Genomic DNA, 25,957 nt, shown 5'->3' with positions numbered 1-25,957 from the left:
ACCCTGCAGAGAGACTCGTGATCCGTTCCTAACATAACAAATACGTCTGTATCACTGCACACATCGGTATTGTATAATTGAAAATGTGATTGAAGCCTAATGTTGTCCCTTAACTATCATTTCCATAGGCCCTAGTATTTCGGGATCGTTTATACATTCCCTTTCAACTCTGCCAGAGAGTTAATTTACGATCATCGGGATTTTTGGAAAACCAAAAAATTTGTCACTTTTTGTCTTTAAAAAAAAGGTACAAATAAATGTTAACTAAATGAATTTGCGCATGAAAACATCGTATCAATCCAAATATAGATTTCCTTTGAATAATGTCTAAATTTTGATTTGCTGTGACAAAAGTTCTGTTTTCGCATTAGTAATATATATTTCACCAAAAATGGCTTAAGTAATTTTAAATCTTTATATCATTTAAAAAGCCATTTAAGAGTGTTGGGTTAAGGTATTCTACAACTGTATAGTATAGATTTTTTTTTTTTCCGTCGTAAAATCCGCAGGTTTCCAAACATAATGTCCTTTTTAAGAAGCATGTCTTGCGAACAGCCTGTCCCTCATTATTATTTGTCTACATTCCTCATAACAGGTTTGCTCTAGTATATGAAAACTGTTATATATATTTGTAAACTGTTGAATGTATATATCTAGATCATAATATCTATATATTATATACATAATATGTCATTCTATTTGATTGTACTGCGGTTTGCATAAACTTTGAATCCTTTTGTTCATATATACCAGTATATTAAAAGGTTATCAACAATTAGAGTTCAACCCCTGAATATTTTTCCAGAAATCCTTAGTCATGGACAACCCGAAAAAATATCATGAATATATTCTCTTTAATTTTGATCATCATCTGATATGCTTTGTATGTATGCACAAAATTTATGCAACCGCAGTACAAATAAATATATATAACATTATTTAAAAAGACCTAATTTGTTCGAATTCGATGTGAAAATTCTTCCAAAAGAACAAATTGGACGTTGAAATTAGACAAATGCATTCCTAAGACGCAGTTTTCGTTACCCCCCATTAGCATGCTCTTGCTACCCACGTGCACCCTGTTCTTCTTATCATGGCCCACGTTTTCTCAAAACGTAAGATCGAGGTGTTGCTCGCTCAATTCCTTTGATCATCTGTCATCTGTCCAAAAAATGTGATTTAATTATCTTATTGCCAACACTCGCAATGCAGTGTAATCCCCCTCATTTTCTCTCTAGTCGTGGACCAAATTTCATAGTACAACTGAGAAAAAGAAATTGAAAGAGAATAGAACCCCCCCAGACCCCACACCTTTTGGCATTGTGCTATGGTAGTTTGTCCACAAAACATTTCCAGAAAGGTTTTTTGAAGCGTGAAAATCAGTTTTCATTGAATTTTTTTTTTTCCTTTTTTTTTTTTTTTTACTTGTGTGATTAAATACCAGCTCGCGGTCACGAACGTCAGCGTGTAAATTTGTTAATTGAAGCAAGGGGATAAATTATGAACATAGACTAATGCTATTCCTAAGAGCTGTTTCGTTACGACAATTAGCTGTCTTGCTACACACCGGCACCCTTTTCTTTCTTATCAATGGCCACGTTTTTCAAAATCATAAGATGAGGTGTTGGCTTCGCTCAATTCCCTTGGATCACCTGTCATCGTGTCAAAAAATGTGATTTATTATCTTTTGGCCCAACACGCAGCAATTGCAGGTGATTACATCCACCCATCTTTCTCGTTGATCTTGGACAAAATTCCATAAACTGGAAATATGGAATTTGGTTTTTCAAATGAAACGACATATATAATGACAAGGAACAAGCCCGCTCATGGTTGTAGTGGTATTGGTTGATCGTCCAGTCATTTTTCAAAGTGAATGATGATATGAACTGGCCGCGTCGGAGATACGAATTTGTATACGAGTGTTGAGATATATCTTGCAAATGACGATGAAAATACATTGTAACAAAAATATATATTTCATCGATGTTCATATCTAAGTATTAATTATTTCCTTAGTATCTTATTCCTGTGTGAAACTTTTAAAAGTAAACATGCTCCGTGCCTTTTAGCATCCAATGGTGATATCTGTATTTATTTTCTTATCGTTATTGAACGACCATGAAAGAACAGAATTAAGGAAGATGTGCAGTCACTGATTGATTGAACGATATTAGCAATCACTGAAAAACCTTACGACGAGCGCTGGCCATAATTAATGAAAGTCACTTAATGTTTAAACAATTTTAGATTTCTCAGTTAACATAACCCATTGGGCCAACCCTCTTTTTAGGGGTTGATCAATATGTCTTTTTATATATCTTTGATTTTTATTTTTTAGGTATACCTTATTCAGTCTTTGTTAAGTGTGAGGGGGGAAGGGGAGACAAACGGGATTAATTAGGCAGTTGGGCAAAACAGGGGGTAGGTCAGGAGACGGGGGGGAGTGAGGTGCGGTGATAGGGGGCAAAAAGATAATAGGGATGTGAGGAGGACCGGGCAACGTGGCGGTTTCCACGGGGGGGGGTTGCCAAGGGGACGGGTCGAGTTTAAAAGCCCAGAGGGGGGCAAAGGGAAGGGAAAAGGGCGGATAGGGGTGAAGGGGGGTAAGCTAAACGGTGGTGGGTAGTCATTGATATGGGCCAGGACAATGGTGGAAGGGCGGCTGTTGTGTGGGGATCGAAGGGGTCGAGGGACACTAAGGAAGATGCGGAAGAGCTGGGACCCCAGCATGAGAGAGCAGAGGAAAACAGAAAAGGGGAAAAGGAGTGGTAGAGCACGACAAGGAGAGGGGATCTTGTGAATAGAAAGGGAAAAGAAGGGGAGTTAAACAGATTAAGCATTAGCTTGGGGTGAGAAGAATGAAAGGTAGGGGAAGGATAAAAAAAAAAGGCGCGGCGAGGGAAAGGAGAAAAAGAAGGGGAAGGAGATCGAGGAAAGGATACGGCAAGTGAGTATAGGGGGCTGAGAAAGAAGAACTGAAATGGTAATGGAGAGCGAAGCGAAGGTGCCGTAAAAAACAGAGAAGAGAGGAATAGGAGAGCAAAGGGTTTGGGGGTGGGAATAGGAATTGGAGTGGAGGGGGCAAAATGATATATACGGGAGTGGTGGATGCAAAGTAGGATAAAAGGCGTGCGAAAGAGAAGCAGGGTGTATGGGGGATGGAAAGAGAGGGGAATGGGCGGATAAGAAAGGAGGGTTGGGAGGGGGAATTAACCCAAGGGAAAGGGATAAAAGGACAATGAGAAATGAAGAAAAGGCGCGGGATGGAAAGGAAGGAGGGAGGGAAGAAGGGGAGGAAGAGTGCTGATGTGAGGGGGGAGGAAAAGCAAGGCAGGGGGGAGTACGGCGTGAGTAACAGCAGGGTAAGTAGGGGAAGAGAAGGAAAAGAGTGGGGGGTAGGAGTTGGGGCTGACGGTGGGTATAAGGAGGATGTAAGAGAGGTGCTTTTTTCTCCCGCCCAACCCCGATCACCCCTACCACTTGAAAGAGGAATTACTCCCGCCCCTCCCCCCACGGTTGCATTGCATATTCCAGAAAGGTGTTTCAAGCGTGAAAATCAGTTTCATTGATTTTTTCTACTTGTTTGTGTGATGAAATACCAGCTTGTCAGCGCGTGAAATGACTTTAAACTTGTGGCATGAGATGGCAGGTAATGCCGGTTATATATAGACAATTAAACAGTAAAGCATGTTATTGATACTGCCCTTTTACTTGACACTAAGTAAAGTTGTATAAAGTTGAAACTCATGTAAGATGGTTTGACTTTTACATTTGACCGTTATCTATTAACATTGTATTCCTTGGTATCGATGTAAAGCCTACAGGAAATAACAAAGTTATTTTTTATTTAAAGAACTTTTTACATTAGTCACTGTTTTTTTAACTATTATTCTCTCTCTCTCTCTCTCTCTCTCTTCATGGTAAAGAAGTGTATGACACTTATGAAACTATCGTCCTCAAATAAAGGTGCATTCATTCATTCATTCATTCATTCATTCTCTCCCTCCCTCCCCCCCCCCCCCCCCTCTCTCTCTCTCTTCTCTTTCCCTTTCTCTTTCTTCTCTCTCTTATAAAGCTTTCCTTTTTTTTCATTTTTAAACAACTTTTACTAGACAATCACGTATATCATATTTACTTGCAAAATGCGTCAAGTATGTAATGAGTTTTTTTTCCCCACAGAACAAAAATGCGCTGCCTATTTCTACTGTTGTAGCTTTGTGTCTCGATGATTGGTGGTTCGTACAAATCCATTTATATTTTCTTTAATTATTATTTTTCTCCTTTTTGCTTAATTGGCATGGTTTGAGTGGTTCGGCTTGAGGCTCCAGGAAACTTCTTAGAAATTATTAGGTCGAAACAAATAAAACTCGCACTTTTTAAAATTTGAGTTCCCTGCGCCATCTTGAAAGGTAATCGTGCCTGTGCATCGAAAGCGAGACGAACGATGAGCTTGCAATGTTAGAGACCTTTTTGAACACCTTGGACAATTGTTCACATACACCGTTCTCATAATGGCTGACAAGTCATTAGTTTACAATAGAAGATATAAAAGCACATGAAATGCGTTCATAGAATGAAAGTAAAGAAAAGTATAGAAATTGACTTTTTGTTTTGACCTGAATTCGCGCTATCCACCTTTATTTTGTATGAGCAGCTTTGCTCAGCCTTGCAAGATGACTGGGCGCCCTCGTTTTTATGCGCTCGTCAGCCATTATGAGAACGGTGTATGTCTCTATCATCGCAAGCTCATCGTTCGTCTCGCTACGATGCAAAGGCGCGGCTACCTTTCAAGATGGCGCAGGGAACTGCAGCTGATCTCCTTTAAGTAAATTCAGTGTATGAGGAACGAACAGATGGTATCAAAAAAATCCTTATACTCCCTTAAGAGTTTCTGATCTATCGTATTGCATTCCTTCTTCTCCAACCGCAAACAGTTATTCTCATTATCATTGTTTTAGGGGGACGTCGTCTGCTCAAGAATACAGCATTTAATTCCTCTGCTCTATCAAGGTATGCCAAGAAACGCCACAATGGCATCAACAACGCCAAAGTACTATGGTTGCTTTGAAGGCTCGCGTTTGTCATTCCAGACCACCCAGCTTAATATGAACAACAACAATGATATCTGCCAAGAGTTTTGTAAGAATGCCGGCTACATGTTCTCTGCTACTCACAAGGAAAACTTGTGGATGTTTTTTCAAAGCATCCATTGAATGAGGTTTTCGGGACCACAGCACGGTGCAGATACAGTTCGAGTAATGAATGATGGCAAAAAGTGTAACATTGTTTGCCCAGGAAAGAAAGGTGTTGGTCAGTGCCTTAAAGAGGCCAATTGCTGCGGAGGTGATTTGACGTATACGGTCTATCAAGTTGGAGGTTAGTGACACGTGAAAATATAATTAGCAATTATTCTCCGAAGGCGAAGTGAATATCGGGGAATATTTACCGAGACGCGAGTCGTCTTCGAGCCGCGGTGAGGCAAATATTCTCCATATTCACTGAGCCTGAGGCGAATAATTGTTTTAGCATATACCAACTTGTGTACAGAGTAACTTATTTTTATATACAATAATTCAATAAAAACAAACAAACAGAAACTTTTAGTTTGCGTGACAAATTCACGCAAAATTTTTAGCAAAACTTTTAGGCCATACTTCGTTGCCTTTTTAGTATTGATAGGAATGCCATTTACTTTCATTTTTTTCAATTTCCTCATCGGAAATTGTAGCAAAACGATTGCTGGCAGATGCCATTTTGTTGCCGACTCGATATTTCGAGATTCAGAGGTGAATATCGTACAATATTCACCTCCAATTAACCAATGAGCGTGCGCGATCTTAGGAAGTACACAAGTTGATATATGCTAACTTTAATATTTGATATATTTCCGGATCCAACTGATCACGAAAACAATTGACACAAAACAAAAAATGTTTTTCATTTGAATCTTACCATGAAGACAAAGTCAGACAAATCTTTTTATAGAACTGGTCTCAGCTTTTCGTTTTGCTATTGTTTTATTGGTAAGGGAATGGGAGGGGGAGGGGTCAAACCTTTTGATGTTGATGAAAGCTTTTTCTCATTGTATTGAGAAGAGGGTCATAATTTTGAGGGGGGTCATGATTTTTTACTAAATGAAAGGGGGAGGTCTACAATCATTAAAAAAAATTACTACGAATCCCCCCAGCCCTCCCCCACCTGTAAAAAACGTACTTTCTCTAATTCAGACTCCGAGGTGCATGCTTTTCCGTTTTTCACAAAACCTAACATTGAAGTTAAATTCCAAATCATATGCTGCATGTTAGTTGATTAGCCGTGTTTGACTTCGATCTGCCCAGAGTTTGATTCAGGTTTCGATGAAATTTGAAGTAAAAACTTCAATCATCATTTTGTCGATGGTATTGTCTTCCAGGAGTGAACAAAAAACGCTGTTCTACAGCCCTACTGGAGGAACTGCAAAAAAACGGTGTTGATTTGGCTAAGTCTACACTGCCTACACAATGCCCTGAACCTGCATCCAAACGAACTGAGATGTCAAAAGGTACGTAGATTGTTAAACAATGTTATAATATACCAAGTCAGTTTCAAGTCAAGTTCATTTTACTACCATGCCACTTCTAATTGGCCAAGAAGGTACCAAGTGGTTAAATATATCACATTTTACTGTTTTTCAGTATATTGAACCGTTCTAAGAGGGTATCACATTTATTAGCCTGCGTTTAGTTAGTTAGGGCGGCTGTACGCAGGCTACACATTTATTCACCGAAGAATAACAATTACAAATTTCTCGCGCGCTGATTGGTTACTTTTTATCATCAATAAGAGGACAGGCAGATAAACTGACGTCAACGAGCGCGCGCTCTTTCCGTTGGTTGTTTTGATCGCTAAAATCGTTATCGTTTTTGTTATTGTTAAAAACAAATAGTTTTTTATGCGTCTGTCCTTTTATTGACGATAGATTCGGTCATCACATTGTCAAAGTGGTATGCGGATCCACTCAGCTACACCTCGTGGATCCACACTACTTCGACAATGTGATGACGCAATTTATCGACAATAAAAGGACAGACGCATAAAAAACTGATGTTTATTTGTTAAAGTGATATCACCGGAGAAAGCTCAGATAGTCACATAGCTACGAAGTTGTCTCTCGTAACGTCTGCGCATGCTCTGAATCCGTATGCAAATTAGTCAAAACATCTTCATGTAAAAATACGTAAATTGCCTTTCAAACATGCCTGAGAAAATGGACTTCACAATGCTTGAAACTTAAGGCTAATTCTTTCATATTGTGTTTGTTAATACAGTATCTTGGTCTCAAAAAAGTATACTCGCGAAATGTTTTGTATACTTGGAGAAAACAAACATTTACTTTCGAATTCTCTCTCAAACTCTTCTAAATTCATCTCGTGCTGAAAGGCACGTACGCGCAAACTCAGTGTCGTCCCTCGTATGATAAATACACCTAATTATAAGAAGGTTGAAACATTATAAAACAAATTACGAAAAAGCAAATTAGAAATAAATAGCAATGAACTTCCTTCTCGTGCAGTTTATATTCTTCTTTTTAAAAGCTCCTTTTGAGCAATCTGCACCGCAAGGCAACCGTACGAAATTAATATTTTCAACAGGATGTTTTTTCATTTCTATTCATGTCAATATAATAATAAATAATTAATATAAGTTAGTATTTTCCTAAAATTATTATGTTTGACGTGCAATTTGAATTAATGGTTGAAAAGGACCAATAAGAAAAAAAATTAGTATAAGTAATAGGACTCCATGTTGTCTAATTGAGAAATAATTGGACGAGGAAAATTCCGAGGACTGACAAAATTTAATGAAGCCGTGCTGGCCGAGTCCAGTTTGGCAGGAATTTTTCGAGTCTAATTATTTCTTGATTGGGGAGCATGAAATCCCATTACCTATTAATTATATAGCTGCCTAATTAATCCCACATCAACAAGACCTGTCCAATTAAGAAAATAATTGGACAGTTACCTATATGGGATTAATGAGAACCTGTGTAATTAGTAAACTTAGCCGACTACAGCCTTTCTCTTACACTACATCTGTAACAAAAAAATATGATTTAATATTATTTTGCCAACATTCCTCAATTTCTCTATAAATTATTTACTAAGTATTAGAAATTCTATTTTTCTGTTATAAGAGCCTACTTTAAAATAATTATTAACATGTGCAGTTGATAAAGGAGCTTATAGCTTTTGACAGATATCCTCTTTTCTTTCATTCTTATCTCATTTTATTTTTTGATTTGTTTTGATTTTGATATTTTAGATTGTAATGGAATTGTAATGGATCCGAGTACGATAGAAAAGGACGAGAAATGTGATGAAAATTACGACACGTTACCTAAGCCTTGGGCGTGTTGTAGCCCTTGTTGTGACTGGCTAGTAAAGTTCTTGTGTATCGATGGCACTGTGGTGAAGTGTATTGATAAATGAATAAATGAATAAATGAATAAATGAATAAATGAATAAATGAATAAATGAATAAATGAATAAATGAATGAATAATGAATAAATGAATAAATGAATAAATGAATAATGAATAAATGAATAAATGAATAAATGAATAATGAATAAATGAATAAATGCATCCTGCCTCCCTGCCTCCCTGCCTCCCTGCCTGAATAAATGATCCTCCCTGAATAAATGCCTCCCTGCCTCCCTGCCTCCCTGCCTCACTGCCTCCCTGCCTCCCTCCCTGCCTCCCTGCCTCCCTGCCATCCCTGCCATCCCTGCCTCCCTGCCTCCCTGCCTCCCTGCCTCCTGAATTCCTGCCTTCCTGCCTTCCTGCCTTCCTGCCTTCCTGCCTGCCTTCCCCCCTTCCCCCCTTCCCCACCCCCCCCCCCCCCCCCCCCCCCCCCCCCCCCCCCCCCCCCCCCCCCCACCCCCCCCCCCCCCCAACCCCCCCACACCCCCCCAACCCCCCCCCCCCCCCCCCCACCCCCCCCACCCCCCACCCCACCACCCCCAACCCACCAACCCACCAACCCCACCAACCCACCAACCCACCAACCCACCAACCCACCAACCCACCAACCCACCAACCCACCAACCAAGGAAGAAGGAAGAACGACCGAACGACCGAAGGAAGAACGACCGAACGACCGAAGGAAGAACGACCGAACGACCCGAAGGAAGGAAGGAATTCGTTTTGAGCAAAGTCCCCTGGAGCACGGTGGATCCGGTTAACACTGTATAAATGAATGCGAGCAAGTTCTGCATCTCTGAGGCGAACCTCTGTATAACTAACACTAAATTAACAGTCATGTGCAAAAAAAAGAACAAACAAACAAACAAGCAAACAAACAAATAAACAAACGAACGAACGAACGAACGAACGAATAAATAAGTAAATAAATAAAGAATAATAATAATAATGGCCCCCTAAAAGTTGCATAAAATCTATTTGCCTTCTCCCTCTATTTGCACCAGCCCTCCCCCCTTTTGATAAATGACATATTTCTATTACCTAAAAGATCAAACCTTCAAGGGGGGTTCCGTGAACCCCTTCGACCCCCCCTCCCCCCCCTGGATCCGCCACTGTATTACATTAATGGGTTCGCAACATTTTAATTCGCTATTTTCAAAACATCGCGAAATTAATTGAAGCGAAAAAGTATGAGCTTTAGCACGGTTACAAATAAGAATAAAACTAATCCGAGACAATCTTTTGTTCCTCATTACTGTCACTTCAAGCTTCTTTAGAACATGTATCTAGATCTCGTTGCATCTTGTTGTGCTTTATTCAGTTACTTAATAAAGTCGTTTTTTGATCAACAAAAAAGGAAACTGTGTGTTTGAATTAAAACAGGTAATGAATAACTTATTCTACGAAATCGTGAAATTAAAGTGACTTAAGGGTTTTTGTTTGTTTGTTTATTTGTTTGTTTTTTGTTTTTTGTTGCAAAATCGCGAAATTAAGGCGAAAATTTCATGTAATAAGGGAGTGTTCATAATTTATCTAGAGGGGGGTCTATGATGACTTTTGTTATTTTTTAAAGCCCCCCTGATAATCTATGGGGAAAAAATTTGGCCCCCCTCAAGAGATTTTAATTACTCAAGGGAAAAAGGGAAAATATCGTGCCCCCCGCCCCCTCCCCCCCCCACCCCCCCCCCCCCCACCCCCCCCCCTCATGGCATGACCAACCTACCATATAAGTTCAATTTTTGATCTTAAAATCTACATTTGAAGAATAATATACACGACTTTCATAACTGGCTGCTGCTAATTCGCATAAACATTAAAAATCAATGTTTTTGGAGTGAAAACCCTTTTAAATCATAGATCTTGTTGATTTAGATAAGGCGTGTGAGTTCCTACTTAAATTAATAAATCCTTTACAAGATGTGTCAGCATTTGAAGTTTTGAAAATACACCAAAACGAGGCCACCAAGGCTTCCAGTGATAAATACATACAAAACTCTCTATTTTCGTTCTTTCATAACTTCTTTGGTTTGCAGTCAAATTCTACAAAATTTTCTGGAAATAGTTTTCGTGAAGTATTTTCTCAGATATAGCATTAATAGTTTCTGGTTAAAAGGCTTCATTTTCTCTATCTGAAAAAACTGAGTTATGAAAGTCGTCTATTGGAGCTTTAAAAAAATATTGCTTCAGTTAAACATGGTTTCCTAATAATAACATGATGCTATTAAACTGAATAAAGCTTTAATAAAAACAACTGGCATCAAGAAAAAGGAAGATTGACTTGTTAGTTTGACACAATAAATTATAATCATCAATCTGTCAACATTTTAGACACTTCAGTTATATGTATATGTGACTTTATGTTAGCAATATATATATACAGGTTTTTTTTGTCTTCGTTTATCACAAAGCTACTTTCTTCTTCACCAGTATAATATACTATCAATAAATAATGGCCCTAACATTTTATTGACTCTTAAATTTATTAGTTAGGACCACTACCTACATTTAATCTATTCAAACATAAATTATTATAACAATACTCGTAAGTATTTCATGTTTCTGAACTGGACACTTACTTGAAAAAACACTCTCTTCCATGGAAGAAAAAGTTGAAAAAGGACAAAAAAAAATTTGAGCTAATAAGCTTTCATCTACAAAAAAACAAGGGGGTCAGGCATGCATTGGCAACAATATCAGTTCGAGGCAAACGTCTTTTAGAAGCTCGAGAACCCGTCTGAAAGTGATATAATAGTAACGAAACTGTCTTGGGAGAAACATGGAGCAGTGATAGTGACAGTGACAGCGACAGTTTGGAAATAAGTGAAAGTGAAGATAGTGACGAGCAATTTGAACCATTGCCAGCAAAAAGACAAAAACGAAACAAAACAATGCACCACAAGATGTGGACGAGACGCTCCTAGTTTTGTATTTCCTAATTTAATGTTGTGTTAAACATTTGTCCAATGACATTTTTCCAAATAAGATGTCCCAACAAGTAATTATTCTCAGTTTCAAGTAGTTTTAAAATCTGTTATTATTAAAATCCAGGATTCTAAGTAACATTTTTTCATAAAAATGTTTCAGGAAAAAAATTGCTGGGCGCCCCTTATACTTTGTTTTATATATGGTCAAATTTTCGCTGGCCACCCTAACTTGGATAAGGGAAAAATAATGCCCCCCCCCCCCCCCTCAAAATCATCATAGCCCCCCTCTTGATAAGTTATGAACCCTCCCTAAGGTAATGCATTATGCATGAACGGATAGATAATTTGTGGAGTCTGGAACGAGCCGTCTATAAGGTTTGCACGCGAAGACATTACCATAACCACGTTATTAGCCAGACGGTATTAAGATAATAATCTCTTCTGATCTTCAAGAGTGGTTATAAACTTTGAGTCGTAGTTGTTTAAAATGCCTAGAAGTTCACGAAGGACCAGAGGAAACACTGCTGCTAATTCTACAAGGATTGCCAGCAACTCACCAAGAACTACTAGGAGATCCTCTGGCAGTGGGATGGAACCATCACCGTGAGTATTGTATGCGGAGATAGTAATATCATATTTATGCACTACAAGAATTCTAAACAAGCCCTTGATTCTCGAAGACAACTGAAGATATCTTGATCCGAATTAATCAGAATATATTGTTTCACTAGCAAGACACCTGTAAGCTTACTGAAAAGCCAACAAGACTTTATTATATGTAAAAGTGCATTACGAGTCCCTCCATTACATGAATTACTCTTGGTTAATCTAAAATTTAATAGAAATTTGACCTGGTCTAAGCTAATTTAAGGGTAATTTCTTCGATAACAGAGTACATAGGGTAGATTAAGCTGGAACAATAGCCTTTTTATTAATTACATTCATTTTTTTTTATCTTATCAACATGTTTTTGTTTTAGTTTTACTTGTGTTGGGGCTTAAGCATATGGGCCGTTGAGCGCGAAAATCTCGTTAAACTATTGTGCAAATTGTCTAATTTTTCGGGGAACGGTTGTAGATTTTTCATTCTTCTTGGAAAAGATGGCCTTTATAGGTTCAGGCAGCTTGATGTTGTGACGACCAGGAATTAAGTTTAATTCTTAAGAAGTTTCAATTGTTTTCAAGCATAATAATTACGCGCCTAATATTCTAATGAGCTGAGCAAGCCATTCTTGGAAACCTTTTGAATTCCAAGAAAAAAAAAAAACAAGGTTGACCTCGATAAGCGATCCAGTAAGAAAAAAACAAACAATCAAATCACTTCTGAAAAACAGATTTACAATTACAAGTCATTGATGTCGGAATATGTTCGCTACTAGTTCGATTTTTAGAATTGCTATTTTAATGTTATTATTTCTTCCCTGTGTGTGTGGTTTTTTGTACCTGCTCTTGAACATTAAACTAGTAACACAATACTCAATTGTTCGAGTTGAATATTAATGAAAAGAAAGCACGAAATTATTTGAATTTAATAAATAGTAACGGGTCAAATTGCTATTCTTTTATTCAATAATTTCAATAAAGTTAATGTTTTTTAAGTCGATCGAAAAAAATTATTCGTAAAGGTCAATCGCGTGACACTATTTAAAGACGTTCCTTCAACTTCCGCTACCCTAGCTCCCCATCACGATTGTTTATGCTGGACAGATAATTAGCAAGGTTAGGTATTTAGTTGTGGGTACCGTATTCAAATATGTTTAATGTGATTTTCTTTTGTTTTCTTGCAGGCCAAAGCGAAGGCGAGCCGAATCGCCTGAGTAAGTTGATTTTGTGAACGAATCAGTTGTTTTTATTGCAATTCCATAAAAACGCTCTTGTGACATTATCATGACATGTAGCACACTTGAAGTTGTGTGAAAAAAGAAACCAATTAATCACTGAAACAATTTCTAAACTTTTTTCTCTTGTTCTGTTATAAAATGGAAAAAAAAAAATTAGTATTAATGAGTGGTTAGCTGTTGGTGCTGCTTTACAAGTGTAGCAATTAATAGCCAGTGTAGCTGTTGTTGCTATCCAATTTTTTAAATTAATTGTTTATTATTGTTGGTGGTAGTGGTAGTGGTGTAAGTGGTAGCTGCTGTTGCTATCCAATTTTTAAAATTAATTGTTTATTATTGTTGGTGGTAGTGGTAGTGGTGTAAGTGGTAGCTGTTGTTGCTATCCAATTTTTTAAACTAATTGTTTATTATTGTTGGTGGTAGTGGTAGTGGTGTAAGTGGTAGCTGTTGTTGCTATCCAATTTTTTAAATTAATTGTTTATTATTGTTGGTGGTAGTGGTAGTGGTGTAAGTGGTAGCTGTTGTTGCTATCCAATTTTTTAAATTAATTGTTTACTATTGTTGGTGGTAGTGGTAGTGGTGGCAGTGGTAGCTGTTGTTGATATTTTGTTGTTGGTGGTGGTAGTAGTAGCTGTTGTTGTTATCATCATTGTCGTTAGTGGTAGTGGCAGTAGTGGTCCACAGTTCACAGTCGGTGGTTGGTGCCAAGGCAGAGTAAGCGAAGCCAGTTGGATATGCCCAGAGTCCTTCATTTATATGGAAATGCCAATAGCAACATTGGTTCAGAGAACATTAATTGTTGTCAGTAGTGACCATGCATGCAAACATTATTCTTTCAGAAATGATTCCCGAAGAGCAAGGCGAGGAAAACTTGGTGAAAATGTCGAAGGTCGCACCAAAGTCATGACGGATCAGGATTTCAAAGAAAATATGAAAGTTTTGCATGCGAACAGCAAAAAGATGAATGGTATGGACTGTTACTATTATGATAGCCCAAAGACCTGCCAAGAGACCATGGTCTTTTGGACCTGAACCTTGGTTATTTCGTCGTGAATGGCAGGGTCGGTAATTTATGAGGTTTGGGAAACTGGGTCCTAGGGGGCATCACATTAAAAGAAAGTATCAAGGGTTATGCAAAGACTTGAGGAGGGCCAGGGAAGGGAAGGTGATGAAAAATGTTATACCATCGAATGGGAGAAGGCTAAGTAAGGATTTTTCCAATATATCAAAATATTATAATCCCAGTTAATCTTCTACTAAGTAAAAATACATGTGTAATAGGTAAATAACGAGCCTATATTTTACACGACTTGAAGTTGTGAAAGGCCCATTGGCACTCTCGATCAGTCGTTTCATACCAGGCTTGTACTTTAGCTATTACGCATGTTCTTATATGATTTCCGAGCCCATCCTACACTGCTTTAAGTAAAAATACCTGTGGTTTCTGATACTGGCGTTTTCACTAAAGGATGAAACTGACACGAGCCTGTGTTAATGACTTTCAGATTCGCAGCTCAAGCCTGTTCAGGTCGACTTGCATGTGGACAAAAACCGCGAGGAACATTACACGGATGACTATGAGATGGAGGATCTCATTGTCCGAAGAGGAAAAGTGTTCAAGATATCCGTGACGTTTGACAGGAATTTTGATGAATCACGAGACAAAGTAATCTTGCAGTTCGTTACAGGTGAGTAGAATGAACAGAGATGTAGAGAAAAAAAAATAGATAAAAAAGGGGAAAAAAGAAAAAGAAAAAAAGAGAAAAAAAAACCAATGACACTTAAATAAGGAGCAGTTAAGTGTGACGTAATTCGACCGAAAAACGACTTGCGGGTCCGAATTAATACTTACTTTTACATAAATTTTTCTGTGTTCTTTCTTCATAGAAGGATTTTCTGCTCATATATCTAATTGTTGAAGGTAGAGAATAAATCCTGGGAATTAGTTGTGGCAAGATTTTAGCAATCTTGTCGCGTGATTGGACCCGGAAGTACGTCAAAACTTAAAAGCCCTATTCCTGTTTTCGACTCCCCTTAGTTACCGTCGCTAAGTCCCACAAGCTCGACGAATTTGTTAGAATATCTTAAAATTTAAAACTGTGATCGCGAGAATTTGATTACAAATTGTTTCAATTCTGTATTGACCTCTTAAAAATAGACACTGTGTAGTTGTTTGTGGGACAAGATTTTTATTCCAATGGGAAAACTGCTGCGTGATTGGTTTGCTATTGAATGTGTGAGTCGTAACCAAGAATCATTAGGGACTTTAAGATTTGCAAAATCTGCGACGGCGACGTCTACCGGAAGTGTAAACAACTTCACTTTGGGGTTTCGCGCCTTCAAAGTCTGTATTCCCTGTGGATGTGTTGGCTTTACTGACAATGTTTTGAATAAAATTTCCAATGAACAGCACCCCAAAAAGAAATTATTTACACTTCCGGTTGACGTCACCGTCGTAGATTTTGCGAATCTTAAAGTCCCTATTATGACCTCGACGATAGAAAACCACTGAATATCTTTATTTAGCATATACCAACTTGTGTACTTCCTATAAACGCGTGCACTCATTGGTTTATAATTGGAGGTGAATATTGTTTCTCGGAATATTCAGTCGGCAACAAAATGGCATCTGCCGGCAATCGTTTTGCTGCAATTTCCGATGAGGAAATTGAAAAAATGAAAGTAAATGCCTTTCCTATCAATACCAAAAAGGCAACGAAGTATGGCCTAAAAAATTTGCTAAAAGTTTTGCTAAAAGTGCAAAGTTTCTGTTTGTTTTCATTGAATTATTGTATATAAAAACAAGTTACTCTGTACACAAGTTGGTATATGCTAAAGCCACTCGCGTCTCGGTAAATATTCCCCGACCCGATATCTACTTCGCCTTTGGCAAATAATTGCTAAATATTTGCTCGACAGGCCCTCGACCCCAACAGAGCAAGAAGTCCATCATACGATTGCAGAACAGCAATAGCCTTTCCACGTCATCGTGGGGTATGCACATAGTAGAACATCGTGGAGCAACTGTGGAAATGTCCGTCATGTCACCTGCTGATGCCATTGTTGGAGAGTATTCATTGTTTGTGGAGACACGAAGCAATAGATACGGTGGGAACCATCATAGCTTTAAACAAAAGCGTGATGAGAAAATCATCATATTGTTCAACGCCTGGTGTAAAGGTAGTGACTTGCTTCTTTCTCGTCTCGTCTCTTCTTCTCTCGTCCCTTTTCTGGTCCTGTTTCCTTTTGCCTAATCCCCCTTGTCTCATCTCCCTGGTTTGGTCTGCTCTCATCTCCGCAAACTGGCCTCGTCTCGTCTGGCTCCTCTCGTCTTCTCTAGTCTCTTTTCGCCTTTCTGCTCTTCCACTTTCCATGTTACATCAGTAATCATTCCAAATTCCCTATTCAAACTTTAACTTTTCTCCACTTCACTTTACTGACCTGTTTACTTATCAATCACTGTCTTCAATCTTCGAACCAAAAGATGACGCAGTTTACATGGGCAAAGAAGATGAACGGAAAGAGTACGTACTGAATGATCGCGGGCGCATCTGGGTTGGCAGCAAAAGAAGATTCACAAGCATTCCTTGGAACTTTGGCCAGGTCAGTGTGGCTATAATATATCGATATAAAATTAATAGAAGGTAGCAAGTCGAAATAGCCACAAGGCTTAAAAACTTGTGGCCCTCAATGAAATTATATTTGTATTTAGTGAAGTTGAAGTTTAGTGTTGTTGTCGGTAGTATAAGTTATGATGGTGATCACGATGACGATGATAATAGCGGTTGTCGATGGTGACGGCGACAATGGCCATAATGATATTAGCCAAGATAATGATGATAACGATGATGGCTATGTGACAACTGACGCGCGATTACAATGAGCAGTTTTCTCTGCATTTTGTTAGGCAATAGCGTTACGACACAAGTTGCACGAGTGTTTTAACGGTGCAACAGAGAGTCTGTCGTTGCCAAAAGTAGAAACGAATTCTACTTTTCATAACCATTGCAGCAACTTGCTCGCAAAACGTTTTGAAATTGCGCTGTAGGTTACACGGTGAAATGATCCATGCAACTTCTGTCGCAACGCCGTTGCGAGACAAGCTGCAAAGAAAATTGCTCCGTGTAATTGCGTCTTAAGACGATGATCGATGATATTGATGTTAATAATGATAATGGTGTTTGATGATGATAATGATGTCTGTGACTGACAAATAACAAGCTCAAAGGAATAAATAAATATTCTTTCTAATTTATTTCAATTAAGTTTGATCAAGTTTCACTGGAAACATGCTTAAAGCTATTAAAGATAGCAGAACTCAGTACTTCTGCACATGCAAATCCTACCCTTGTTTGCCGTACTATATCTCAAATGGTGAGTTTCCTAATCGTAGTAGTAATCGTAGCAGGGATCCAAGGGTGGTGTTGTGGTGGTAGTGCACTTGCCACTCTCCTCCAGGGTCTGGTGTTCGATTCCTAGACTTGGCATTACATTTGAGTTGAGTTTGATTGGTATATATACCTTGATTCCAAATTCCAATTCGATCTTTAAGTTAGCCGTGGCGTGCCGTGTCGTGACTTTGATAGGCTAAGGGGTTGTTTAAGGTTTCAAACTGAGAGTTAGCTGTGCCCTGTCAATCAGCCTAGAGCTCGAGATTGTTTCAAGGTTTGATTTGTGAGTTAGCCATACCCTGACTTAGATCAGCCCAGAGGTTGTTTCATGGTTCAATCTGTGAGCTAGCCGTGCCATGACTTAGATCAGCCCAGAGGTTGTTTCATGGTTCAACCAGTGAGTTAGCCATGCCCTGACTTAGATCAGCCCAGAGGTTGTTTCATGGTTCAATCTGTGAGTTAGCCCATGCCATCACTTTGATCAGCTCAGAGGTTGTTTCAGGTTTGGATCTGTGAGCTAGCCGTGCCCCGTTTTTCAGCCCAGACTTAGAACAATTTTTTAGCAAGTTCGAGGGAACTTGCTTGAAATCGCTCCATCAATTATACTGCGTATTTTAAAACATACATGTTATTACCTGAACTTACTGATTTTGTATCACATTTTATAGGCTAATTACAACGATAAAGATGGTGGCATACTCTTTGGGCGTTGGACCGAGACCTATCCAAAAAATTCCACCGAGCCCACAGAATGGACCGGAAGTGTCACCATTTTGAAGAAGTTCACAAAGCGATATCAATATGTGCGATATGGACAGTGCTGGGTGTTCTCTGGCTTAGTAACCACACGTTAGTATTGCTTGACCGTTGTCATAGCAGCACTTTTAGTGGAATAGCGCAGCGCAGCCGTGACGTCATAAATACGAAGACAAAAGCGAAATTCGGACAAACTTACAAGTTTACTTTCAGCAGATGATTTTCACAGCCGATCGCAGTTGCTCTTAGTTTACATGGGTTATTATTGTAACTTTAAGTAAAAATAATAAAATCGGTTCGTATAATCCTCGTAGCGGTTAAACAGAATGCATTATTTGTCCTAATCTTTGAGCTATTTTTAGAATCAGTGCGCTGCGCTATTTGACAAAGATTTTCCATTGCTTTATCATGCTGTAAGCCAATGGATCGGATTGCTAATGTGCGAATTCATGAAACTAATATATATCTTTTTAATTTGATAACGTCAAGTTTCGAAATTATGGCCAATATTCTTTTGAAGAGAACATATAAATATCTTTACTTTGGGCGTAATATTTTCCCATTTCAGAGCACATGTCATTCCCTAGAGTATCATCTCTTTGTTTAATGGTTACGCACAAGAAGACACCTGAATATGGATGAAACTTAAACAAAAAATCTTATTCTCAAAATAATAAAACGTGGTCTGAAATAGAAAAAAATACACCCACAAGTTAAACGTTCCTGCATTAAAAAAAGAGATATCGTTAGCCTAAGCTCCAAAAGTCCCAATATTTTTTCTCTTTATTTTTCTTTTCTTCTTTTAACTTTGATCGTTTTTGCTCTCAGTTCTTCGTGCTATAGGGATCCCAACTCGTAGCGTGACTAACTTTGCGTCGGCACACGACAACGACCAAAGCATGACCATTGATTATCACCATGATGCCGAAGGAAAGCCACTAGATGACCTCGATGATTCAGTATGGTAAGAAAATTGTTTTGCTTACGGTCCAACTAAATTTTTCAACGTGCCGCGAAACTTTACATTATTGCTTTGTGAGTAGCAGAGCATTATGGTATTACCACTCCTTCGCGCAACAAATTTGATAGGACTTCTGCTTTGTACGTGCAAGTATATGAAACATTTGTTTTGCGCAGACTGATACAAGCGACTGACATTTTCATCCTAAGTTACAAATAACGTTGCACAAGAAGTAGCACGATGCTGCCCTCATTAACACACCTTTATATTCCAACTCTCGGAAATGACCTGAATGTTTTGTCTTTCTAATGCTTTTAAACATTTATTTTTAGGAACTTCCATGTGTGGAACGAGTCGTATTTCACTCGTCCAGATCTTCCGTCTGGCTATGATGGCTGGCAGGCACACGATGCCACACCACAGGAAACCAGTGAAGGTAAAATTTAGTTATAAATATGATTTTCCGATACACATACAGCGTAGACTTTTGAGACTGAAAAACGCCTTCTTTGCCTTTCTTTTTACTGGTCTCTCGTCTTAAGGTGGGAGACTTATATACCAAACTTTTGTTTGATATACCGTCGTCCACAATTGTGGAAACCAAAACCAGTTTAAAAACCGGTTTCTTAACCGGAAACACGTAATGAGCATGAGCGAATGTAATTTGACGTATGGCGGCTGTCAAAATCCTGTGGAGGATTTTGACAGCGTTGCTAAGTTACCCCGTGCATTTACGACAAATATAACAACCTACATTGAAGAGATAACAAGCTAAAAACTAGTGTGAGCTGCGTCGGTGTTTCTAATGAAACAGTAATGATATAAAGGTAAATTATACACTGTGAAAAGTTGAAAAAACTTACTGACTTTTCGGACACTAGTCCTTCGTCGGAGTAAAAGAGCATTGCCAAAGTCTATTTTTCTCCCCTTAATTAATACCCAAGGAAAATAGAAACTCCGCCAGCGAGGAAGCCATTGCCAGTCTCTCGAGCAATCCATCCATAGTACCATTTCGATATAACATTAATGAGCTGCAAATCAACACTATGATTAACAGGTGTGTTCAGGTGTGGACCCTGTCCTGTCAAAGCCGTCAAGAATGGCGAGGTTTACTTCCCATTTGACACAGGCTTCGTGTTTGCTGAAGTCAACGGTGATAAAGTCTACTGGGATGTTGATGAGGATGGAGAGATGACAGTGTCTTACATTGATAAACGCAGTATTGGAAAATACATTAGTACCAAGGCCGTTGGAAGCAATGACAGAGAAGATCTGACCAAGTATTACAAGTTTCCGGAGGGTGAGGCATTAGGAGTACTGACGTAATTAAGGCTATCAGTATCATACCGCTATGTCTGCTACACTGTTGTAGTGACAAAAGCAACAACAACGACAAATGAACAACTGCTATACTATATACTACTGCTATTACTTCTGCTACTGCTACTGCTACCACCACTACTACCACTACTACTACTTCTAATGCTACTGCTACTACTACTGCTACCACTACTACTACCACTACCACCACTACTTCTAATGCTACTGCTACTACTACTGCTACCACTACTGCTACTAGCTACTACTACTACTTCTATTGCTGCTGCTGCTGCTGCTACTACTGTCACAGGCACTTTTACTACCACCGCCACCATACCTCCACTGACATTATTTTCCAAATCAATCAACAGAAAGCTCACAAGAACGTGAGGCAGTCCGACTAGCTAACAAATTCAGCTCACGCAAAAATCAGGAAATTTATTCCGAGCCATCTTCCAGTGATGTCACGTTTGAAATACTCACCAGTGACAACATAATGATAGGAGATGACGTTAAAATAGAGTTGTCTGTAAAAAATGACTCCAATGCAAGAAGGACTGTTCAGGTTACCATAGTAACCAAGATATCCTTCTACACGGGTATTACCACTCGAGACTTGAAGAATGTTAATAAAGTGGTGACTCTTGCAAGAGGACAGGGTAAGTCGATTCGTTTGTTTAATTTTGAATTGCGGCAAATAGCGACAATTAAATCGTGGAACTTCCATGTACTTTATTTTATTTTTTTACAGTTCCGTTCAATGACCATGAATAATTAATAGTTCCAAGTCCTGTCTGGAGTTGCCACGCCTGATAAAAAGCATAGTCTTGCTATGCGCGGAAACTCCAGCCTCGACTTAGAACTATTATTCGTGATTACTAAACGGAACCTTAAAAAGGAGTATTGCGCACAATTATGCGTGTTCAATTTTCTTGTGGTATGTAATGAATAGATATTATTTATGGCTTTACCTTACGTTTTTAGAAACCTCCGTACTTCTATCTATTTCTGTTGATGAATACCTCAAAATGGCTCCTGATGCAAGCATCAAAACCTACTTCAAAGCTAAAGTCAAGGAGACTGGTCAGGTGTTTTGTGACATGGATGACATTGAATTCAACAAACCTGAACTCATAGCAATGGTAAGTATAGACACACCTGTGAATCCCCAAAATGCAGACTAGCATTAATATTTACAGGTATAAATATTTTTTGAAGTGCCAAATGGAAAAAAAAATGGCGAAAACATGCCGCAAAAGTCTTACCGCTGATTTCATGTTGCTCGCCTATTTTCTGTAGCCCTCTCTTTAAAATATCGGCCTATATAATATTTTGTCCATTTCGAACCCTCGTACCTCATGCAGAAAAAATATAAATTCCACGAAACACGCCCCATACAAATACAGGTATTCAGAAATGTATTATATTCATATGTAAGTCATGCCAGCAAATGCAGACGAAATCATGTCAGTAAAACGTGCAAACAAAGTTTAGGATATTTTTTGTTGTTCTGAGCTTTCGGTGATCGTATTCATAATACCCATAGTGCATGCAGCTCGAGACTGTTATGCAACATGCGATATGCAACATGCAACATACGACATGCCATATACAACATGCGACATGCCATATGCAACATGCAACATACGACATGCCATATGCAACATGCAACATACGACATGCCATATGCAACATGCCATATGCAACAAACGACATGCCATATGCAACATACGACATGCCATATGCAACATACGACATGCCATATGCAACATACGACATGCTATATGCAACATGCCATATGCAACATACCATATGCAACATGCGACATATGACATGCAACATACGACATGCCTTATGCAACAACATGCCACATACGACTTGCTATATGCAACATGCAACATACCATATGCAGCATGCGACATGCAATATTCAACATGCAACAAAACCTTGAAATAGCTGTACTAGACAAGCGAAGCGCTTGTATGAAATATTTCTTTCCAAAAGTACTTTTTCCATTTAACATTAAAATATTTATTATTCACATATTATTCACATATTATTTACATTAACATATTATTTTATCACTTTACCTCTAGATCCCATATAAGGTGGGGAAAAACGAGGAGTTCGAGGTTTCATTCCAGTTCACCAATCCTCTGCCTATCAAGTTAACAAATGCCAATCTGAACGTTGAAAATTCCAGGATGATCCCAAGCTCTATCACAAAAAGCATAAGGTGAGTCTGGCGCTGTCATTAATGTTATGCAAAGCTTAACATAAGATTTGTTTTGTTGTAAATGTAACACAATTTATTTAAATATAACAAAATTAAAAAACACTTTACCCCTCTTAACTTGTAGCAAATTAAAAATCGATAAAAAAAAATTTCGCCAGTAGCAAGAGGCCATAAGAGACCTTCATATGAAGGTTAAGATAAGGTTGACAAACGCATGTTTTCGTCGAAGTATGAGGTTTTTCCGTCGACACATCCTTTGAATGAACCTGATCAGGTAACATGACTTTCAAAGGCCAGCCAAGAGAAAAGGACCAGGATGTTCCTAATGGCCGGGGGCTTATGACGCTGAGGGCTTTCGTTACTTTTGGCTTCTCGGACTGGGGGTTTATTAGAAGGGGGCTCATCAAAGGTTGGGGGTTTAATGGAGTAAATGCCGTACGATGCAGTTGCTATTTTTTCCCACAGGAAAGCGATTGGACCAAATGATGAGGTGTCAATTCCTGTTATTCTGGAATCCAAGAAAAAAGGAAAGCGATACATTGATGCATCTTTCCACTCCGATCAGCTGTCTGGTGTTCGTGGAGAGTTTGAGATTACAGTAGTGTAGGCTTACAAAATCTAAGAGTAAAAAAGAGCGAAGACAGTACAATAGGTAGGCTAACAATGCTCTTTTAAGGCCCCGTCCACACTATGCCGGATAAATTTGAATCCGAATTTTTATTTATTCGGTTAGGCCTACCGTCCACACTAGTCCGGGCGAATCCGGAACATTTCTTCACCGACAACGAATTTTTTCGTATATGGTCTCTAGAGTGGAACAATTTGAAAACGCCAGCTGGCCGTATTAGTGTGGACGGAGAACATTTCGTATCCGAAATTTTTCGAATACGATGACGTCCTGATTGTCATGGAAACATGGCGAGAAGACTAAAAATTCACCGCGGGCTCAATTTCAGCTTCGATGCACATGCTCAAATGTGCAATGAAGCGTTTTTGCCGCCTCTGATCGGACTAGTGTGGACGCGAAACATTTTATCCGTTTTCATGTGTGGACGGAAAATTTTTTTACGGTTTCGGTGTGAAAGTTGCGGATTCAAATTTATCCGGCATAGTGTGGACGGGGTCTAAATAGCACGCTCGAAATCGTACATTTTGCTGTCGTGAGAAAATAGGATGTTGGTGAATGCTATTCAGTGTCTCAGTGATACTGTTGCCTCATGTGTTTTAAAATTTTTTTTTTTTTTTTTTTTTTTTACGTTATTTTTAGCATTTTATTTTAAAGTTTTATTTCTTTTATAAGTTTTATCTTTAATTTTTTAATTTTTTTTAATTTATTTATTTATTTTACTTTGTAGTATTTTCAATTTTTTCTTTGTCTTGTTTTTTTCTTCCTTTCTTCCATTTTGTAGTTACTAGTGTCTAACTTTTACAATAAATATACCCCTAAAATATTCTTCATAAACGTTGTTCTAATTGGGTTCCCTGTGGATAAACCATGCAAATCATGTGATTTATCGGATACTTCATAACGCTCTTCCAACAAATCTATGCAAACTTTCCTCGAATTTCGAAACCAGGGTAACAGCCTTATTGCCAACGAAGTTGTCAAGCAAAGAGTTTTGAGTTTTAAATTTGTTACTGAGAAGTGCGTCATTTCTTTTGTTCTATCACGTATTGGTTTAATAATAAATTGAGCTATACGCAATTTCTTCCAATGATGTGGCGCGAGAAATCTAGAAAAAATCTAGATGATCAATTAACTTCGAATGCATTTACTCACAGTAAATCCAAGATCTAGGTACACATGACGAAAGAGGTACTACTTTTTATTGATGGGTTACAAGCGTTCTTAAGAGAGTTCCTAAGACAAAAGCATGACTACCATAGTGGTGCCGTTAACAATAGATGCCATTAATCAATCTTTTTTAATGGCACCAACGCTCGCCTGAGAGGCTGCGATGATGTAACGTGCAATCAAAGAACTTTGACGATCTTATTAAGGTTTTTAAGTATCACCATACGTTTTCTCATTTGTTAATTAAATATGGCACCAAAGAAACATAGCTTGGGCTACCTTTGATTTAATGTTATAAATATGCTACGTTGGACATCCCGCGATGCAACGTTACTCGAAACAATATAATTACACCGTGTGTATGGTTCACCAACCACTAGCAGGCAAGCGACATACATTATTCATTGATATTGAAAAACATTTCCAAGAAACTTCGAAACCATTTGACCCTGAATAGGAAAACAGCTACAGTTTCGATTTATCGCGACTCAGAGTGATAGCCAAAGGCATTGAAGTTACATTGATAATCATTTGAGAACAAAATAAGACTTTATTATTTTCTATTTAAGCAATCAGTATATGTTAACTCGTTACCATGTCTGGCAGACAGTTAAGGTAAGTGTGTAACAGTGTAACATCACGATTGGGAGCAATTGCAATGACAAATGACCCCAAAAAGTCATTCCTTAAACTGAATCAAAAGCTAAATATATAGTCAAAAAAGAGAACGAATATTGATTGCATGATGAATTTAACAATAATATTTTTGAATTTGCGTATTCAGCAGCAGTAAGGGGGACTCGCGATCGATGCCGTATATTTGCGGGTTTAACCCGCGGAATTAAGCACGCGGGTACAGCAGATTTACGGGATTTCCCGCGGTGTGTCCTTACTGCTGCTGTGTTGGGTACCGCAAACGGAGGTTAAAATATTTGTTGGATATACGATGCATGAATGTGAAAAGTTCACCAATGACTTCTGTGCGATTTGCCTAAGATTCAAAGTTAACATCCCCAAGCCTCGGGGTTTCTGGTGTTGTGGTAAAAAAATGCAAATAGAAGATGACACGTCAGCACAGTGTTACGAGTGTGGTAAGAATATTCGTAATGCCGTACCAAATGCTACCAAAGAGCAATATTAGTAGAGTGTACAGAATCCCATTTTCCCGGCAACCACTTTCGGCTACCTTTTTTTGTGTCCCAAAAGATGCGTATGCGTGTCCCCAAAAGATGCGTATGCGTGTCCCAAAAGATGTGCGTGTCCCAAAAGATGTG

At 38.6% G+C, this 25,957-nt stretch overlaps 2 protein-coding genes across 2 annotated transcripts; both read left to right on the top strand.

The window, feature by feature from the left end:
• Positions 1 to 5,258: 5,258 nt before the first annotated feature.
• On the top strand, positions 5,259 to 8,471 carry LOC148910683 (uncharacterized). Its single transcript, XM_089031375.1, has 3 exons — positions 5,259 to 5,379; positions 6,416 to 6,544; positions 8,305 to 8,471. The coding sequence occupies exons 1-3, from the start codon at positions 5,262 to 5,264 to the stop codon at positions 8,469 to 8,471; spliced, it is 414 nt and encodes a 137-aa protein (XP_088887501.1). The 5' UTR covers positions 5,259 to 5,261.
• A 3,306-nt stretch (positions 8,472 to 11,777) lies between these two features.
• On the top strand, positions 11,778 to 24,342 carry LOC116308161 (protein-glutamine gamma-glutamyltransferase K). The gene is made up of 15 exons (XM_031718550.2): positions 11,778 to 11,990; positions 13,174 to 13,203; positions 14,064 to 14,191; positions 14,730 to 14,912; positions 16,144 to 16,404; positions 16,709 to 16,827; positions 17,491 to 17,598; positions 18,284 to 18,464; positions 19,200 to 19,335; positions 19,665 to 19,768; positions 20,390 to 20,632; positions 21,024 to 21,311; positions 21,637 to 21,794; positions 22,749 to 22,888; positions 23,354 to 24,342. The coding sequence occupies exons 1-15, from the start codon at positions 11,875 to 11,877 to the stop codon at positions 23,493 to 23,495; spliced, it is 2,337 nt and encodes a 778-aa protein (XP_031574410.1). The 5' UTR covers positions 11,778 to 11,874; the 3' UTR covers positions 23,496 to 24,342.
• Positions 24,343 to 25,957: the final 1,615 nt, after the last annotated feature.

Source organism: Actinia tenebrosa, unplaced genomic scaffold (genome assembly GCF_029948245.1).
Source record: "Actinia tenebrosa isolate PJP-AT-01 unplaced genomic scaffold, QUT_ActTen_1.0 PGA_scaffold16__25_contigs__length_10494907, whole genome shotgun sequence".
In the NCBI taxonomy this organism is placed as follows: domain Eukaryota; kingdom Metazoa; phylum Cnidaria; class Anthozoa; order Actiniaria; family Actiniidae; genus Actinia; species Actinia tenebrosa.
This window is presented reverse-complemented; position numbering and strand designations above follow the sequence as displayed.

Excerpts from the sequence above, each read along its gene's own strand:
- LOC148910683 (XM_089031375.1), top strand. The coding sequence starts at position 5,262 with ATGAATGATGGCAAAAAGTGTAACATTGTTTGCCCAGGAAAGAAAGGT. Across the intron at positions 5,380-6,415 it reads TACGGTCTATCAAGTTGGAG|GAGTGAACAAAAAACGCTGT; the intron begins GTTAGTGACACG and ends ATTGTCTTCCAG. Across the intron at positions 6,545-8,304 it reads ACGAACTGAGATGTCAAAAG|ATTGTAATGGAATTGTAATG; the intron begins GTACGTAGATTG and ends TTGATATTTTAG.
- LOC116308161 (XM_031718550.2), top strand. The coding sequence starts at position 11,875 with ATGCCTAGAAGTTCACGAAGGACCAGAGGAAACACTGCTGCTAATTCT. Across the intron at positions 14,913-16,143 it reads AATCTTGCAGTTCGTTACAG|GCCCTCGACCCCAACAGAGC; the intron begins GTGAGTAGAATG and ends TTTGCTCGACAG. Across the intron at positions 19,769-20,389 it reads ACCACAGGAAACCAGTGAAG|GTGTGTTCAGGTGTGGACCC; the intron begins GTAAAATTTAGT and ends TATGATTAACAG.